Source organism: Loxodonta africana, chromosome 5 (assembly GCF_030014295.1).
Source record: "Loxodonta africana isolate mLoxAfr1 chromosome 5, mLoxAfr1.hap2, whole genome shotgun sequence".
NCBI lineage: Eukaryota > Metazoa > Chordata > Mammalia > Proboscidea > Elephantidae > Loxodonta > Loxodonta africana.
The window spans coordinates 81,802,934-81,816,840 of NC_087346.1; the positions used below are offsets into that span (position 1 = coordinate 81,802,934).

The following is a 13,907-nucleotide window of genomic DNA, read 5'->3' on the forward strand; positions in this document are numbered from 1 at the left end:
TAATTTATAGTAAATTTTTACATTGAATATGATTTTACCTTTTTTTTGTTAATAAATGAGAATCATAATGACAACATTATGGAATGGCCAGTTTTATGGTGAAGAAAGAGTTTTATGGTACCATAGACTAAATGGATAGAAACTTGGATGAACTCTTAAAAATGGTCTGAGCATCTCTCCTTTCAGGTTTGGGACTTCCTCCTAGATATATAGCAAATAATGTTGCTTCTTGAACAACCAATATAACATGACTTCTGCTTCAGTTAATTTGCTTATTGACACATTATGAAGCAGCAGATTTTTTTTTTTTTTTTTTTTACCATTTTAGGACTGTGTGGGTCTGTAGTTTGAAAAGGCCTTACTTAAGAATCTTTAAATTCTTTCATTATATATTAAAAAGACTCCTAAAGCATTAGTTGTTTGAATTTTCCGTATTGTAGACACTGGGTTTTTTTTTAGAAGTACAGGGCAGCTAAACACTCTTAACTTGAATTTCCCAAGGAATTTGACTAGCTCTTTTTCTCAGCTTTAAATCCTTTTTCCTTAACTCTTTATAATATTTATACTTCTCTCATGGTTGGAACCTAAATTTTGCCTACGTGGTAGTAGGTAATCAGTAAGCTCCTAGTAGCAGGGCCTGTATTTACTCGTACTTGACTAAAAAAAAAAAAATAGAGTAAATAGCAGAGTCCTGGTTTACTGATCCACTAAGATTTCCTGTGCTTATCTTTTTCAAATTTTATATGTCTCTTCATTCTCCATTTAAGATTGGCACAGCTTTCCTGATTTACTCTTTGAGTCCTGAAAGAAGTTTAGAATTCTCATAATGCGTATCATAAACTTGTCTCTTGTGCTGACTGTATACACAGTAATGTAGAAAATGCCTAAGGCAGGTAAACATAACATTGTGTTGACCATAGCCTGCTATGCTTTAGGGATGCTCTACGATGTAATCAGAAAAGCAGGGTTTTGTTATCAAGAAAATCCTCTTGAATTTTTTAACCCCATCCCTACTAGTTATTATCAGTGTGACCGTTGGAAAGTTATTTCTCTGAACTTCTGAAAGAAAAAAAGCTGTTTCTCTGAAATAGGACATAATCCCTTCTTTATAAATCTAAAATGAAGATCAAATACTATGAAACAATCAGAGCTGTAACTCATTTAAGTATTCATGTCCTTCTCCGTTGTTGTAGTTGGTGCATCTCTCCCTTGTGGCCATCCTTGATCTCTGCAGTCAGTAGCTCTGCTCTCTGCCAGCCTCTTCTGCAGAGCAGCTTTTGCGGTCTCCCTTCTTCATCACCAACTAGTAGGCTTTTTCTTATTTCTTGACTCGTTATCGATTCTGCTTTTTGTCTCTTGTTACTCATTTTTTTATGATGGAGTTTAGTTGTTAGAGTTACTGACATTCTGAGAGAATATGCCTTTCCCCTTTATATTTATTATATAAATATAATAAACATAATGTGATAGTATGTAAGTATAGTAAACATAAATATGGTAAACACAGTAAGTAAATATTTCACATATATATAGTGTAGTAATAGTCTTTAAATCTGTGACCCTTTATAGCTATTGTCATTTGACTTAACTATCATTTATTGTTTCCTGGGCAGAGCATCACTTATAGGTGAAAATGCCAACACATATAAGACATGTTCCTTATATTACAGGAATTTATAGTCCTTTGAAGGTAGTAGACACATAACTATTATAGCATAAGGCAGATTAGTGACAGATGTTATAAAAGAGGTACATGTGTGAAAATGACAGAAAAGATAGCTTAGAGTTGTGTACTGTCCAGTATAAAAACAATGCCAGACACATGTAATTTTACATTTTCTAGTAGCTGCGTTAAAAAAAAAAAAAAAGGTGGAACGAATTTTAAGAACATATTTAATTTGATATATCCACAATATTGTTTCAACATGCAGTCAATACAAAAAAATTACTAATGAGATACTTTACTTTTTTTTGTATTAATGTCTTCTAAATCTATTGTGTATGTTACTTACACCCAGGGTGATCAAATCATCATAGTTTGCCTAGGACAGACTTAGTTTTAGCACCAAAAGTTCCACATCCCTGGATCCCAGGGAACTCCCCCAGTCAAGGCAAACTGGAATAGTTGGTTACTCTACTTAGAGTATATATCAGTTTAGTCTTCATTGGAAACACTAGATCTGTATTTGGATTTGATTAAATATACAGTTGAAAAAACAGATTCATTTAACCAAGTTTTTAACAGTTTTCCAGTAACTGAACTACCAGTTTTTTAAATTTAAATACAGTTTAAATTTCCTTTTCTAAGTCACATTAGATATATTTCAAGTGCCAGTAGCCAAACGTTGCTAGTTGCCTTTTTGGACACAAGTTTAGAGTACTAAAAATATAAGAATTTAATTCGTTTATTACATAAGCATATAAACTATGATAGAACTACATCTGGTCTGGCCACTGGTAGGTCCAGTATTGGTCACTACCATTAAAGGTCATCAAAAGTCAGAAGTAAATTGTGTATAAACTGTGTAACGTCTTGACTGCTGGTTGTCTATACTGTATGTCATACTGTATTTTAATTGCAATTATAATTGCCTTCAAAATACATGGTATTTTTTTGTATGTTCCTTCAGATATTTTGGGGCTTTGTTCTAGAATGCAGCTGTGTTACTTAGAAACTAATTTTTCATTTCAAGGCCTACTCTTTAGTTTTGGTAGGTAGATCTACAGCATCTAGTTTGGCCCCACTACTGAGGATTCTTCTTTAATGTCTTGTGTGTTTGAAAGTCTTTCCAATCTGGTTGGTGGCAATGGAACTGTTCCTGCTCCTTTGTGAGCTCTGGGTGTTGTTTAGCCTGGTTATTTTTCCTTTGTCCTCCAGTAGTTTTGCCACACACATGAGCTAATCAGCACTCAGCCGAAGAAGACCTGAGACCTTCTGCAGATGCCCGGAGTACCTTCTCTGTGCAGCTCTCTCCTCTCTAGTAATCTGTCTCAGAAATTCTATCCATCTTGACCTCTTGGAACTTTGCCTTTTCAATTTAGGAAGACTGCAAGGCTGGGTACCACCCCATGTACTGTAACATGGAAACTCTACAGGAATTAAGTTGGGTTATTCTTTTCCATTCTCAGGGATCATTGCCCTTTACTGTCTATCTAGACACCATCATTTCAAATAGTTTTTTTTTTTTTTTTTGAAGTTGTTTAAAATGGAATGGTAAATCCAGTCTATGTTACTCCATTATGGATGGAAGTAAAAGTGAGTCCATGGTATTTCTTTTAATCATGTAGTTGAAAACAGCATATGGTTGAAAATTACCCTTTTTGCTTTCCATACTTGCTTTATGAGTTGCTCATAGTGGCTATTTGTAGTCTACAAAAAAATCACAGCTTTGTTACTAAAAACAAAATAAAAAAATAAATGCAATTTACTATTCAAATGTTTGATCTAGCAAAGTGGTACATATGTATGTGAGCATTTGGTATTTGTGCATATTATGTAATTAATATTAACATTTTAAATTATCTAATTAACAAAAATAATTGATCTTTTACAGACTGAGAGTAACCATGACACAGCGCTGACACTTGCCTGTGCTGGGGGCCATGAGGAACTGGTACAAACTCTGCTAGAGAGAGGAGCTAGTATTGAGCACCGAGATAAGAAAGGTATACCCAAATTTTGTTAACCGTTGCCCTGATATATTTGTGTTGTGTGAAGTACTACTTCTAGCCCTATTTTGATGCTTAATATTTTTCCTTTGCTTAGCATGTAGTGAGAAGATCATTATTTTTCTCCAGGTTTTACTCCACTCATCTTGGCTGCTACAGCTGGTCATGTTGGTGTTGTGGAAATATTGCTGGACAATGGTGCAGACATTGAAGCCCAGTCAGAAAGAACCAAGGACACACCACTGTCCTTGGCTTGTTCTGGGGGAAGACAGGAGGTAACATTTCCCCCAGTGTAATTGTTTTCATCTTTGTTTAGCAAAGGCATACTCTTAACTCACATGATTTTATTTGTCAGAGCAATGATTTTATATTTAGATTTATGGGTTAAAAAGAATTAGAGCTTAGTGATAAAACAGGAATGATTTTTTTTCCAACAGTTTTTGCTTGTCTCTTCTGTACTTTTGCCCTTTTATGTTTGGAGGAGATACGTATACGGATAGCTAGATGCACTTGCTACCAGGGATGTTCTGCACAAGAAAGGATAAGGGACCTGTCCCTACTGTGTTGTTCCTTCTGGTTGATAATGTGAATACATTCATATTTTTCTTCTGTAATCCACAGTGGAGGCGATTGGTATACATTTAATATTAATATTTGCTATTAATAGCGAGTAAGAGGAAGGGCAAGAGCTATGACCCTGAACAATCCTTAACTTCCCTGTGCCTCATTTGTAAAATGAGGATGAAAATACTAGTATTTGTGTAAAAGGAATTTTTTTGTGCTGTAAATGACATAGTGTGCAAGAGATGTGTGAATGGTCAATAAGCATTTGAATAAGTGCTAAATATTTTAGTCATCAGAGAAATGCAAGTTAAAATCCTGATATGATACCAGCACACATCCACCTGAATGGCTAGAGTTAAAAAAACTGGCAACACCAAATGTTGGCAAGAATGCATTGTTGATGGGATTATAAAATACTATATCACTTGGGGAAATTGTCTGGCAATTTCTTATAAAATTAAACATACACCCAGAAATACTGTCACTAGATGAAACCAATGAGTAATGAAAACATATTTCCACAAGAATGTTCATAGTAACTTTATTCATAATACCCCAAAATTGGAAGCAACAAAGGTGTCAAGAGGCTGAAGGCATAATATGGCATATGTACTCATTAAAAAAATTAAGTTGCTGTCGAGTTGATTCTGACTCACAGCGACCCTACCAGACAGAGTAGAACTACCCCATAGGGTTTCCAAGGAGCACCTGGTGGATTCGAACTGCCAAACTTTTGGTTAGCAGCCATAGCTCTTAACCACTACACCACCAGTCTCCATACTCATACGTACTCATACCAAACAGCAAAAAGAAATACCGATAAACCCAGAAACATTACGCTGAGTGCGAGAAGCCTTAAAATCAAGAGTACATACTGTGCGATTTCCTTTATATGAAGATCTAAAACAGATGAAACTATTGTTAGTGGGGACTGATTGGGAAGGGGTATGAAATGAATAATAGGGGTTTAGATTATATATAGGTTTATGCATTTGTCAAAACTCAGTGAATGTATGCTTAAGCTTTGAGCATTTATGTTGTATGTAAGTTTCACCCCCAAAATATCCTTAATACATGGTCTACTCAGTGATACATGTGCTGAAGTAGGGGAAATTGCCAAGTGTCTTCAATTTACTTTGAAATGCATCAAAAAATAAGATAAATAGTTGTAAAGTAATTATAGTAGAATATCGATGGTAGAATATAAATATGTGTATTTGGGTGTTCACTGTAAATTTTTTCAACTTCTGTATATTTAAAACTTCATAGTAAAATATCGGTAAATAAATATTTATTGTTTTTTACTTAAATGTTTAGTTATTGATTGAAAGTTAAAAATGTGTTTTCGGCACATGCATATGTATAAAATGAAAAAAGTCTTGTCCCTTAGTCTTCTATTTTACCACTATGTGGTATAATAATACATAAGTACCAATTTCCAAAATAGCAGGTCATGACAATATATGAGGCCCAGATCTTCCGTGGACACACATTTCAACAGATTACTAAATGGGTTTTACTTGACAAGTTATTTCTTTGTTGGCTTCTGTGACTCTTGCTGAAAGAAAGAGGCTGGTTTTATACAGAGGATGAAAGAAGGGCCTTTCATGTCTTCTGTCATAAAATATATCAGATGAAAGGAGAAATTAGAAATACATCAAAAATTGTCTCATCATACTAAGAAAACACTTTTTTTTTTATTTTATTTCTAGGTGGTGGAGCTACTCTTAGCTCGAGGGGCAAATAAAGAACACAGAAATGTTTCTGATTACACACCTCTGAGCCTGGCTGCTTCTGGTGGCTATGTGAACATCATCAAAATATTACTAAATGCAGGAGCCGAGATTAATTCTAGGCAAGCTTATTCTCTCTACTTATTTAGTAAGAGTGTTATGTTAGAGATATTTGTAGAGCATCTACTGTTTTTGATGCTATGTTTAGGAAATTCCTTTACTAAAAAGTTAGACTCCAAATTGTGGGAGAGTTTTTAAAAAATTAATTTTCTTTAATTAAAACTATTGACACAGGACTTGAAATATAAATTACTGTATTATGGTATTAAGAGAAAACACGTCTTCTTGATGAGTTTTTATCAAAAACAAGCAAATGTGTACACTAGGATGGAAAGTCCAGACTAAGTCATTATGTTGAAAAAGTTCATAGTAAAAGATTTCTAATGGAGTGTGGATAATATCTCATAGATTTACTGTTAGTAGGTTGAGAAGAATGGTGATTTTAAATAATCTTACAAAGAATTTTGTTACTGTCTTTTTTTTGTTCGTTTAAAATATGTGTGTGTGTATATATATATATTTTTGTTGTTGTTGTTCTCCCCTTATCTCTATCCCCAGAACTGGTAGCAAATTGGGCATTTCTCCTCTGATGTTAGCAGCTATGAATGGACACACAGCTGCTGTTAAGCTCCTGTTAGACATGGGCTCTGATATAAATGCTCAAATAGAAACCAATCGGAACACTGCCCTTACCTTAGCCTGCTTCCAAGGAAGAACTGAAGTGGTTAGTCTTCTGCTTGATAGAAAAGCAAACGTTGAACACAGAGCTAAGGTAAGAAAAGATCTGAGATTTATACATGGATTTATTACTTTGATATTTAAGGTTCTGATGTTAATTATAGTTATACTTTCTAGTAGCATTTATCATCTACACATGTTTAATCAGATATCATTCTGTATATGACTCAGTCAAACATTAACTTTTGAAAATGTCTCAACAATAGATTTTTATAGGCAGCAGTAGCACTAGAACCTATTTCTCCAAGACTAATTTGTCTGTTCTGGCCAACCAAACCAAACCCATTGTCACTGAGTCGATTCCAATTTATGGTGACCCTCTAGTACAGAGTAGAACTGCCCCATAGGATTTCCAAGGTTGTAATCATTACAGGAGCAGACTGCTACATCATTCTCCCCTGGAGCGCCTGGTGGGCTCACTTGAACTGCCGACCTTTCAGTTAGCAGCCGAGCACTTAACCACTGAGCCACCAGTGCTCCTTATAGGGTTGCTAGGACTTGGAATCAGCTCAGTGGCAATAGGTTAGTGACATTAAGGTTATCAGCTGAAAAATATGTACTATTAGAGAAGGGAGGGGCGTACTTATTGAATGCCACATTCATGCTAGGTGCTTGCATAGGGTCGCTATGAGTTGGAATCGACTAGATGGCATTGGGTTTGGTTTCTTGGTTTTGCATCCTAAATGACTTTTTTCCACAATGGTATGATTGAGATTAAATAGAATTGTCTTTTTTTAATAGATCAGACTGTAACTCTGAGTCTGAGGTCAGCAAGGTAGTAAGTGACAATGCTGAAACAGTTTTGAGTCCTTGTTAAAACAGCTGTACCATATTTCTTCCTCAGATTGTTAACATTTTAGATCTTTCTGGTCTCCTATGTGTTCTTTTTATTTTCCATGAAACCTAGACTGGCCTCACACCACTAATGGAAGCTGCCTCTGGTGGATATGCAGAGGTGGGCCGAGTTCTTTTGGATAAAGGTGCTGATGTTAATGCCCCTCCGGTGCCCTCCTCGAGAGACACAGCTTTAACCATAGCAGCAGATAAAGGGCATTATAAATTCTGTGAGCTTCTTATTGGCAGGTATTATGTTACCCTTCATATACGAACACAATGTTACCAGTGATTACCATTTTCTCTGGTCGGTTGTACTATTAAAAATCAATTGTAATTACTTCGTATATAAACTACAAGCATATGTTTTAAAATCTGCCTTTGGTATTTTCTACCTGTCCAGAGCTATGAGCTTTGCTACAATGTCTTACCTGTTTTTCCAGTGCAACCTAAAAATAATACTTGCCTTCTGTGTGTATACTTTTAGTTACTAAAATAAGCTATCCAGTTATTATCCATACTTTCATGTCTCCCACTCAGTCTGGGAATGATCTATGGCTTCACTGTTGATTTTCTTGTTCTTTACAGTAATTAGGACTTCTATGTGACAATTGTGGAACCAGTCAGGGTATCAGACAAGATCCAGGAGTTTCAGCTTTCAGTCACTTAGAAGTTGCCAGCTAGTCTTCCAAAAATGCTTCTTTGCTTAATTGGATTTACTGAAGAGTCTGGAAGACCTTTGAGTGGTGTTCCTAAACAGTAGCTGCTGTTAACTCTTATTACTCACCATGAGTCATCATACCTACCATTTTGCCCAGTGTGTGCTAAACCTTCATGTTGTTTTTAGGTTCATTCTTTCGTGAAGCTATATACTACAAGTACATGATAATCTGAAATAGATATGATTGCCTCACAGGATACTTTTTGTGTTTCTAGGATACTGTTTAATATATTTTAGGGAAAAAAAAAATTTTTTTTTTTCCATTTTATGAGGTTACTTTTATTTTTTACTAAATAAAGAGAATTTCACATTTTCTCAGCACTTGAAACTCAATTATGCAAATGAGAAACACAAATACTGATCTATGTAAATATTCATTTATTAAATAAGGACTTATTATAATTTGAAGTCTGGAAAGTCTTTGTATTATAATTCTGAGGAAAAAAATCTTATTTTAGTCCTTGAATAATAAAACAATTTTCATCTTTACAGTATATTCTCAGAAGTTAATAGTTGATCTTTATTGTTATCTGTGTTGTTGCATTTCATTTAAGAAGTGATATCTGTTGCTATTTGATGTTTAGGGGAGCTCATATTGATGTGCGTAACAAGAAGGGGAACACTCCGTTGTGGCTGGCAGCAAATGGCGGACACCTAGATGTGGTCCAGTTACTGGTACAAGCAGGTGCAGATGTGGATGCAGCAGATAACCGCAAGATAACTCCTCTTATGGCAGCATTTAGAAAGGTAGAGGGTTTTATTTTCCTGCATTTGCCTGGGTGTTATACACTAGCGCTAGGAAGTGCAGAGTTTAGTGATCACTGAAGACTTTTCATTTTATAATTTAACAGCTGTGATGAATGCAAATTTTAATCTGATAGCAACATTGAAAGGTAGACACATGTACCACAGGAGAACTAATATTGTACGTTAAAAAGCTGTTATGAAAAGTATTTTCAAAATCTAGTTGGAGTCTTAACCTTTCACAGAATGTAGATCCATTTAAAGGTAGTGGTAGAATTCTTATACTCCATGAAGGGAGGCATGGTTCAGTTTTCTAACAGTGCACCACCTAGAGGCTTGCTTGTTGGTCAAGTTTCAGTGGAGCTTCCAGGCTAAGACAGACTAAGACACCGCAATCAATTGTGTGGTGGCACAGGACCCCATGTTTTGTTCTGATATGCGTGGCGTCTCCATGGATTGAAGGTGCACTCCAAGGCAGTTAATAACAATAATTGGAGCTACTTATTTGTATGTGAATGAGAGTTTTCTTTAACTTAAGTTAAATTGATTTTATTTTAATCACTTTATTACTAAGAAAAAAAGGAATTAAATAATGAAAACCTGACTGCTGGTATTTTGAAACTACTGAAAACCAGTATACCACATCTAGACGTAGAAAGATGAACTTTGTGAAAGCGAGAAGTGCATCTGTTTCCCTTCCTATAATACATAGTACAGACTGTGTATGAGTAATTTTATTTAATGATTTCTTAAATACAGTTTTTATTTGTGATTGGGAAAACCAGATTAAGGGCCCATAACTTTGAGTCTTCTCATTCTGGTATATGTAGATAAAATCCCCTGTAGATTATAAATTATTTTACTGTATTGAAAAGTCTTAATTGGTAAATTATAGGAAATCATCTCTTCTTTTTTCTCTTACTCTTTTCTCTGACCTTTGTTCTTTATTTCACCTCTTCACTGGGTATTCTAGACTGCCTAGCCACTGACACTTGGTTAATTTAAAAAAAATTTTTTTTTTTCCCCCTCACCAACATTTTTCACAAGCTGCCTACCTCTTCTCCAAGCAGGGTGGCATACCATTATCAGGTTATCTTCCTAACCACTTTCACTCTGTCAGTACAGTATCCTGCTCAAGAGCTATGTTCTGCTTCCCTAGACTCTGAAATCATTTGAAAATCACTTGGAATCCAATCCTAGTTTGATATTCAAACCATCCCATTACCAACCTACCAATAACCGGTTGCCTTTGGGTTGAGTCCCTAATGTGCAGAGTCTTCTCATTGCTTAGTATTTGCCTTGTCCCTGTGCTCTTACATCCTGGAATGTCCACACCCTTCCTCAGTTTCCCAGAATTACTCATTGTATGCATTTAGCTTATGTCTCTCCTTCTACACAAGCTCTTTCAAGCCTGTTTTAGCCCACATTTAGCTCACATTGAGATCTCTCATTATCTTTCCAAATAGACTCTTACTCTCCTAAGAACACTGCTTATCTTTCATACTCTTTTGTATTAATTCCTTTTTTTAATTTTTTCATTACCTACCATGTGCAAGGAAACTCTGGTGGCACAGTGGTTAAGTGCTACGGCTGTTAACCAAAGGTCAGCAATTCAAATCCACCAGGTGCTCCTTGGAAACCCTGTGGGGCAGTTCTGCTCTGTCCTGTACGGTCGCTGTGAGTCGGAATTGACTACAACGGGTTTGGTTTTTTGGTTACCATGTACAAGGGTTCTCCCTCCGCCCCCCCACCGCCAAAAAATGTGTAATTTAATAGAAGAGATAAAATCCATACCCCAAACCAGATAGCCTTGAGTGGTGTAATATAGTTTAAAACCAAAACCTGTTGCTGTTGAGTCAATTTTGATTCATAGAGACCCTATGGTACAGAGTAGAACTGCCCCATAGGGTTTCCAAGGAGCGCTTCATGGATTCAAACTGCTGACCTTTTGGTTAGCAGCCGTAGCTCTTAACCACTAGGCCACCAGGGTTTCCAGTTTAAACTAAGTACTGTAGAAATGTTAGAGCTCATCAGAAAATGATGTAATTGGTATCTGAGCTATTCATTAAAAGATGTTGTTATTGTTAGGTGCCATCAAGTTGATCCTGACTCAGGATTTCCTAGGCTGTGATCTTTATGGAAGCAGATCACTAGGTCTTTCTCCCCTGGAGATGGTGCATAGGTTCGAACCGACAACCAGCCGGGCATTTAACCATTGCCCCACCAGGGCTTCTTCATTAAAAGATAGGGGTAGTTTAAAAAGATGTACAGGTAGCTCCCAACTTACCACGTATTCCAGTTATGACAAATTCCACTTACGACCGTCCGTTTTTTTTTTTTTTTTGTATATCTTATTGTTAGTAATATGTACTACACACAATGTTAAACTATATCTGTAAGTTTTATGCAATGTTTCCAACCCCAAAGACAAGTATAAAGATTGGATTTATAAAGATGCTGACAATAAAAGGCAATAATAATGAAAACTTTAAACAAAAATGAGGTATTCAGTTAATGTCAAAACTGACTTACGACAGAGTCGTCAGAACAGAACCCCATCGTAAGCTGGGGACTACCTCTACATGAAAAGGAAGACCTAGAGGCAGTAGAGTAAATACATTAAAAATAACCAGCTGTTTATCCAGACTAACTTGTATCAGAGAGCAATAGTGTAGGTGAAAGTAGATTGGAAGAAGTGGAGTGCCTCTTGAATAACATAGCCCACACTTTAGGAAAGTGCTGTTATCTCTTTCATACTTTCTAGTACAGTGCTGTGCATTCATTTTTTTTTTTTATCTGAAAGAACAAAGTTCTTATTACCACTCTTTCAATGCTTAGAATTGAAATAAGATGTTTGTCTTCAGTGCGTTAGTAAGGAATGAAAGTTTTTATTTTTTTTTCTTTAGACGTATCCCTACTTCTTCATACTGGTTTATTGTTTTAAAGTTCAGAATAGATTAGAATTTTAGGTCAGGGTACTGGTTATTCTGTACTTTTCGGGGTGGGGGGGAGGATAGGCTGGGGTGAGAATGTAACTTACTAGAACCAAAGCCTTTTCACTTGCAGTATGCAGTTAATCTTCGCTCTGTGACTCTAATATTAAAGGAATATTAGTTAGACTGTATATTTACTCAGTTATGTTAGAGTCTGCTTTCGATCTGACACTGATATCTATTTTTTAGGGTCATGTGAAGGTGGTACGCTACTTAGTCAAAGAAGTCAATCAGTTTCCATCAGATTCTGAATGTATGAGATACATAGCAACCATCACTGATAAGGTAATATATTGTTCAAATTCATCCCACTATATAAGCTAGGGATCTCATTTGGTTTAAAATATATATCTGTAGTCCACGTTAAGAAAACAAAAATCATAGTTTGAGAGATAAAGAGTGGTATACACTAATTTTCGTTTATATAGTATTTGGTAATGAAGCATGCCATTCAGGAAACTTCCAGAGTATTTACTTAATGGGTTTTTAAATGAAGCAGTAAAACATTTTCTGTGATACAATTACTTTATCTTTTCAAAGTAGTACTTGAACTAATTTAACTTTTATGTGAACACTAAATATGTGAACAGCAAATGTTGTTTATTAGTGCTACCATCTATATGTGTGTTTATCTAGATGGATATCCTGAGAGACTAATAAGCACACTGAATTTTTTTATTATTATCCCTAAGCAAAAATGATAGTCAGTCATGGGCAAGAAAACTCTTAAAATGTTTAACATTTAAAAAAGTTGAGGTAACTGTCAGCATAAGAGTGAATTAACTTTTTACTGAAAAAGTAGGAAAAATAATCCTTATTAGAGAACTAACTGGTAGTGTTTTGATTTGGACTTATACTAGTAATTGAACAAAAATGTTTATATGTTCTTAGACTAGAATAATAAATGCGCACCTCTGAAAATCCAAAGATACCTCTTAACAAATCTAAAAATGTCTTTCTATTATGTTTTCTCTAGGGCTGTTACATAACAGTGATCAACTTTTCCCTGTAGATTTTGTTTAACATAGTCAGCTCATGGTTTTACCTGCCTCTAGATTCCTCTATAGCATTAGCATTTATAGACCTCACAGGTTTTTTTTTTATTTTTATGGGAGAGTGTAGAGAATTTAAAAATAAGGCTTTTGTCCTTAATAAAGAAATATCCCTTTGCTGTCTTGAAGTATCTGTGTCTCTAACTCCTTTGTGAATGGTTCTTGCAAATGAAGTTGTAGCAACAAAGCTTAAATATATGCAAACAGTTTTTTCCAAATAAGTACTTTTTAAAATTTTTAAATCAGTTGTCTTTCTTGATATTGACCATTTCCGTTAGCTCCATTAATCCCCTGAAATAACTATTGTACTTGTTTGCTGTATGATTTTCTATATTCCAATTATAGGAGTAAATAATTTCAGTTTCCAAAGTGCCAGTCAGTGGATATTATTTTGAATAACAGCAGATACTCTTTGCTTGTGTATTTTTTTAAATATATTATTTAAATTTTTTTTCAATTTGCACCTTTTTTTTTGCCTTTTTTTCCCTGCCACTGATCCTTATTGCTAATGTTTTAATAAAGGTCTTCATGTTTTTAGGAATCTTTCTAAGTGTGAATTGCTTTTTGAAACTGGAAACATCTTAATTTTTCATTTTAGGAGATGTTGAAGAAGTGTCATCTTTGTATGGAATCCATAGTACAAGCCAAAGATAGACAGGCTGCTGAAGCAAACAAAAATGCCAGTATTTTGTTAGAGGAGTTAGACTTGGAAAAGGTAATGATAATCTTTACATATGAAAACTATCCACTATTTTCCCTCATGCTTTTTTCTCCCCCTAATTTGTAATCTCTTTTTAAA

General features: G+C 35.1%; 1 protein-coding gene across 7 annotated transcripts in view; it reads left to right on the forward strand.

Moving 5' to 3' along the window:
• ANKRD17 (ankyrin repeat domain 17) overlaps positions 1–13,907 on the forward strand; it is a 191,908-nt gene that overhangs the window by 131,816 nt on the left and 46,185 nt on the right. For all 7 annotated transcript variants that reach the window (XM_064285707.1, XM_064285708.1, XM_064285713.1 and 4 more), the window contains 8 exons: positions 3,555–3,666; positions 3,799–3,944; positions 5,946–6,088; positions 6,585–6,798; positions 7,672–7,847; positions 8,904–9,066; positions 12,246–12,341; positions 13,707–13,823. In XM_064285707.1, the coding sequence (XP_064141777.1) occupies positions 3,555–3,666; positions 3,799–3,944; positions 5,946–6,088; positions 6,585–6,798; positions 7,672–7,847; positions 8,904–9,066; positions 12,246–12,341; positions 13,707–13,823 (1,167 nt within the window). The remainder of the gene's footprint in view (positions 1–3,554; positions 3,667–3,798; positions 3,945–5,945; positions 6,089–6,584; positions 6,799–7,671; positions 7,848–8,903; positions 9,067–12,245; positions 12,342–13,706; positions 13,824–13,907) is intronic.